At 37.4% G+C, this 6,000-nt stretch overlaps 1 protein-coding gene across 1 annotated transcript in view; it reads left to right on the top strand.

Annotated features, from left to right (window-relative positions):
* Positions 1–302: 302 nt before the first annotated feature.
* Positions 303–6,000, top strand: part of LOC124622434 (sorbitol dehydrogenase-like) — a 122,882-nt gene continuing 117,184 nt past the window's right edge. Inside the window, exon 1 of the mRNA XM_047148130.1 lies at positions 303–436. Within this exon, the coding sequence (XP_047004086.1) occupies positions 377–436 (60 nt within the window). The 5' untranslated portion in view covers positions 303–376. The remainder of the gene's footprint in view (positions 437–6,000) is intronic.

Raw genomic sequence — 6,000 nt, 5'->3', positions numbered from 1 at the left:
TGAAGAAATAAACATTTTCAGTTCTACAGTCACCATCAAATACTGAAAAACAGTGACATGGAAGACGAGTAGTTGTAAATTAAAATGTGACTAAGACTATGAATTCAACAGTTTATTTAATTCATTATGACTTGCAAGAGCATTATTAAGTCTCTTGTACCTCAGAAAACTGCTCTACATCAAACATTAAGGAAGGAGATAAGATACTGCACAAGTAGCTTAAATCTCAGTGTCATAAAATGTAAATATGTCAGTGCGGTGAGCTTTGTCATACACAGGTTCTGAAGTTGTTGGCTGATATCTACTCCCAGAAAGCATTTGTTCGGCTGACTGGAAGACCTTTAGTTTTGAGTTTCGTGTTACATAGTAGAATAACATGGAGTCACAAGCAGAAAATCTTGCTGCAGTACTGCACATCAAAGATATTATTCGCATAGTATGTATGCTGTTAATAATAAGTATTATATGCCTATTTCTGAATAGATTCAGTTATTGAAAAACATCAAATTTACTTGGATTTTCTTCCTTTTTGCAAAGAGCACACTTTCTCTGATCCTAATATAATTCAAATATATTAAAAGGGTCCCAGATTGACACTTTTTACTGCCATAATGATTCAACTTTGATGCAATATTTTCAAAACTTATACCACTGTTAGCAGTAATGATTCCAATGATTATTGTGTATCATATTATGCATTTGTTTTGTGTAATGAAGGGTAACATAGCTAAATGTAACATATACTGCATACTGACTTGGTTCTAGTGTTAATTATCAATATTTATGCTGCATACACAGATTACATCTCTTTGACTCAATTTAGTAAGATTTTATGATTCTCGTCCCATTTACAGGCGAGAATCTCATGCTGATAAAGGACAATGAGTCACTGTACTCAGCTGACTTTAGCCATTTGGTTCTTCTCATCTTCTCACTATGCATCTCTAGTCTTTCTAGTCTTTCTGATTGCTCTCTGTCAGTTGTTTGGATGAGAAGTTATAAAATTGTCTGTCTCTGTGTAATCTGTAAAGCCCCCAATGGGCCAAAAGTGATACACATGGGTGCATTTTGGTTGTTGGATAACCACTGGAACTTGTCTCATTAGTTTCAGTTTACATTGTGACCAAGTACTGTGTCACAGTTGTAAGATAAAGATCACATGTATTTGGAAAGACAACAGATCGAATCCCCACCAGCCATTCTGATTTAGGTTTCCCAAAATTTTCCTAAATTGCCTATGGCAAATAATGTGTCAATTCCTTTGAGACAAGTGACTGACTTCTTCCTCCATTCTTTCCCAGACCAACCTCGCACTCCAACTCTAAGAGCCTGATCAAAGATATGTCAAACTCTAATATTCCTTGTATGACATGAAAGGTTCTCCTGGACAGTCATGAGATATACATTTGTTCTGTATGTCACTTAAATTTCAGATGTATTTTCCACTGATTACATTATTGTGTGCTCAAAAAATTAAGTACTTCTGATCTTTTGCATATCCAGGTATTTTCTTGAACCTTGAACCCTAACACTCCTCCCAATATTTGTAATTCTAATTTTGTTAGTGGGATTAACTTTGATGCTAATGATGATATCTCACCTATATTGAGTGGCTCAGAGAGAATGCCTGTCAGTTAGTGCTAGAAAGAGATTTCTAGTAACAGATATTACAAGAAATTGTGTAGACTTCACACAATTTTTCTGCATTGGTTTAATGGTGTCTCTATCACTGTCAGTATTCCTGATCATTTCACCTAAGCACCTGACATGTTTAGTGTGTGCAATATTGCTATATTTCCTCATAATAGAGTCCAGATCTGCATTCTTGCAGATCATGTTCTTTGATTCCTCATAAGAAAGTTGGAGGCCAGTTCTGACAGTAATATCATGCAGTTTTTCTGTGGTGTGTTTGGCTTCAGTGGTAATTATTACAAGGTCATTTTTAAAGATAAGGCACTAACAGTGACTTCCTAATATTTTTCCCTTGTTTATTTACAGGTGTGTATTTTTATGTTATGGTGATCTTGTCTAGTAACAGATGGAAAAATAGTGGATATAACTCATCACTTTGCCTTAAGCCTGATTTTATTTCCAAAAGATGAGGAGATTTCAACCATGAATTTTAGTGTGGAGATTTCGGTTGTTAAAATATGTTTGATAAAGTGATGTGAAATGTATGATGAGATAAAAGAAATTATTCAGGTAGTGAAGGGAGACGAAAATTTAATACTCATGGGTGACTGGAATTCGAGAGTAGGAAAAGGGAGAGAAGGAAACATAGTGGGTGAATATGATTGGGGGAGAGAAATGAAGGAGGAAACCGTCTGGTAGAATTTTGCACAGAGCATAACTTAATCATAGTTAACACTTGGTTCAAGAATCATAAAAGAAGGTTGTATACATGGAAGAATCCTGGAGATACTAAAAGGTATCAGATTGATTATATAATGGTAAGACAGAGATTTAGGAACCAGGTTTTAAATTGTAAGACATTTCCAGGGGCAGATGTGGACTCTGACCACAATCTATTGGTTATGAACTGTAGATTAAAACTGAAGAAACTGCAAAAAGGTGGGAATTTAAGGAGATGGGAACGGGATAAACTGACTAAACCAGCAGTTGTACAGAGTTTCAGGGACAGCATAAGGGAACAATTGAATGGGTGAAAGAAATACAGTAGAAGAAGAATGGGTAGCTCTGAGGGATGAAGTAGTGAAGGCAGCAGAGGATCAAGTAGGTAAAAAGACGAGGGCTAGTAGAAATCCTGGGGTAACAGGCGAAATATTGAATTTAATTGATGAAAGGAGAAAATATAAAAATCCAGTAAATGAAGCAGGCAAAAGGAATACAAACGTCTCAAAAATGAGATCGACAGGAAGTGCAAAATGGCTAAGCAGACATGGCTAGAGGACAAATGTAAGGATGTAGAGGCTTATCTCACTAGGGGTAAGATAGATACTGCCTACAGGAAAATTAAAGAGACCTTTGGAGAAAAGAGAACCACTTGTATGAATATCAAGAGCTCAGATGGAAACCCAGTTCTAAGCAAAGAAGGGAAAGCAGAAGGGTGGAAGGAGTATATAGAGGGTCTATACAAGGGCGATGTACTTGAGGACAATATTATGGAAATGGAAGAGGATGTAGATGAAGATGAAATGGGAGACACGATACTGCGTGAAGAGTTTGACAGAGCACTGAAAGACCTCAGTCGAAACAAGGCCCTGGGAGTAGACAACATACCTTTAGAACTACTGATGGCCTTGGGATTGCCAGTCCTGACAAAACTCTAGCATCTGGTGAGCAAGATGTATGAGACAGGCAAAATACCCTCACACTTCAAGAAGAATATAATCATTCCAATCCCAAAGAAAGCAGGTGTTGACAGATGTGAAAATTACCAAACTATCAGTTTAATAAGTCATGGCTGCAAAATACTAACGCAAATTCTTTACAGACAAATGGAAAAACTCATAGAAGCCGACCTCGAGGAAGATCAGTTTGGATTCCACAGAAATGTTGGAACACGTGAGGCAATACTGACCCTACAACTTATCTTAGAAAATAGACTAAGGAAAAGCAAACCTACGTTTCTAGCATTTGTAGACTTAGTGAAAGCTTTCGACAATGTTGACTGGAATACTCTCTTTCAAATTCTAAAGGTGGCAGGGGTAAAATACAGGGAGAGAAAGGCTATTTACAATTTGTACAGAAACCAGAGGCCAGTTACAAGAGTCGAGGGGCATGAAAGGGAAGCAACGGTTGGGAAGGGAGTGAGACAGGGTTGTAGCCTGTCCCTGATGTTATTCAATCTGTGTATTGAGCAAGCAGTAAAGGAAACAAAAGAAAAATTCAGACTAGGTATTAAAATCCATGGAGAAGAAATAAAAACGTTGAGGTTTGCCGATGACATTGTAATTTAGTCAGAGACAGCAAAGGACTTGGAAGAGCAGTTGAATGGAATGGACAGTGTCTTGAAAGGAGGGTATAAGATGAACATCAACAAAAGCAAAACAAGGATAATGGAATGTAGTCGAATTAAGTCGGGTGATGCTGAGGGAATTATATTAGGAAATGAGACACTCAAAGTGGTAAAGGAGTTTTGCTATTTTGGGAGCAAAATAACTGATGATGGTCGAAATAGAGAGGATATAAAATGTAGACTGGCAATGGCAAGGAAAGCGTTTCTGAAGAAGAGAAATTTGTTAACATCGAGTATAGATTTAAGTGTCAGGAAGTCGTTTCTGAAAGTATTTGTATCGAAGTGAAACATGGACGATAAATAGTTTGGACAAGATGAGAATAGAAGCTTTTGAAATGAAGATTAGATGGGTAGATCACATAACTAATGAGGAGGTATTGAACAGGATTGGGAAGAAGAGGAGTTTGTGGCACAACTTGGCAAGAAGAAGGGACCGGTTGGTAGGACATGTTCTGAGGCATCAAAGGATCACAAATTTAGCATTGGAGGGCAGCGTGGAGGGTAAAAATCGTACGGGGAGACAAAGAGATGAATACACTAAGCAGATTCAGAAGGATGTAGGTTGCAGTAAGTACTGGGAGATGAAGAAGCTTGCACAGGATAGAGTGGCATGGAAAGCTCTCAGTCTCAGGACTGAAGACAACAACGACAACAACAAGTGATTTATTATATTATCCACACTCTGTTTGTGTAGTACACAAGGTCAGTTGAGTTGCATACTTTTTAAAAATATACAAAAGCTGTCTCTCCCCTACCCTCATGTATAAAGGACCTTGCCATTGGTTGGGAGGCTTGCCTGCTTCAGCGATATATTTAGCCATAGCATAGGTGCAACCACAATGGAGTGGTATATGTTGAGAGACCAGACAAACATGTGGTTTCTAAAAAGGGACAGCAGTCTTTTCAGTAGTTGCAAGATCAACAGTCTGGATGACAAAATAGTCCCCCAGTTGGATCTTTATGTGTGGACTGCTCAGGAGGATGTCATTATCAGGAGAAACAAAACTGGCGTTCTACTGATCGGAGCATGGAATGTCAGATTCCTTAATCGGGCAGATAAGTAAGAAAATTTTAAAAGGTAAATGGATAGGTTAAAGTTAGATATAGTGGGAATTAGTGAAGTCTGATGGTGGGAGGAACGGGACTTCTGATCAATTGAATATAGGATTATAAATACAAAATCAAATAGGGGAAATTCAGGAGTAGGTTTAATAATGAATAAAAAATAGGAACACAGATAAGCTACTATGAACAGCATAGTGAACACATTATTGTAGCCAAGATAGACAAAAATCTCACACTTACCAAGTAGTACAAGTTTATATGCCATTTAGGTCCACAAATGAGGAGGAAATTGAGGAAATGTATGATGAAATAAAAGAAATTATTCAGATAGTTAAGGGAGATAAAAATTTAATAATCATGGGGGACTGGAATTTGATAGCAGGAAAAGGAAGTGAAGGAAAAGTACTAGGTGAACATAGACTGGGGGAAAGGAATGAAAGAGGAAGCCACCCGGTAGAATTTTATAATGGTAAGACAGAGATTTAGGAACCAGGTTTTAAATTTTAAGACATTTCCAGGGGCAGATGTGGACTCTGACCATAATTTATTGGTTATGAACTGCAGATTCAAACTGAAGAAACTGCAAAAGGGCAGGAATTTAAGGATATGGGGTCTGTATAAAATGAAAGAACCAGAGGTTATGAAGAGTTTCATAGAGAGCATTAAGGAACAATTGTGAGGACAGGGGAAAGAAATGCAGTAGAAGAGGAAATGGTAGCTTTGAGAGATGAAATAGTGAATACAGCAGAGGATCAAGTAGGTAAAAAGATGAGGGCTAATAGAAATCCTTGGGTAACACAAGAGATATCAAATTTAATTGATGAAAGGAGAAAACAAAAAAAGGCAGTAAATTAAGCATGTGAAAAGGAATAAAAATGTTCCAAAATGAGATTGACAGGAAGTGCAAAATTGCTAAGTGGGAATGGCTAGAGGACAAATGTAAGAAAGTAGAAGCA

Source organism: Schistocerca americana, chromosome 7 (genome assembly GCF_021461395.2).
Source record: "Schistocerca americana isolate TAMUIC-IGC-003095 chromosome 7, iqSchAmer2.1, whole genome shotgun sequence".
Lineage (NCBI taxonomy): Eukaryota > Metazoa > Arthropoda > Insecta > Orthoptera > Acrididae > Schistocerca > Schistocerca americana.
This window is presented reverse-complemented; position numbering and strand designations above follow the sequence as displayed.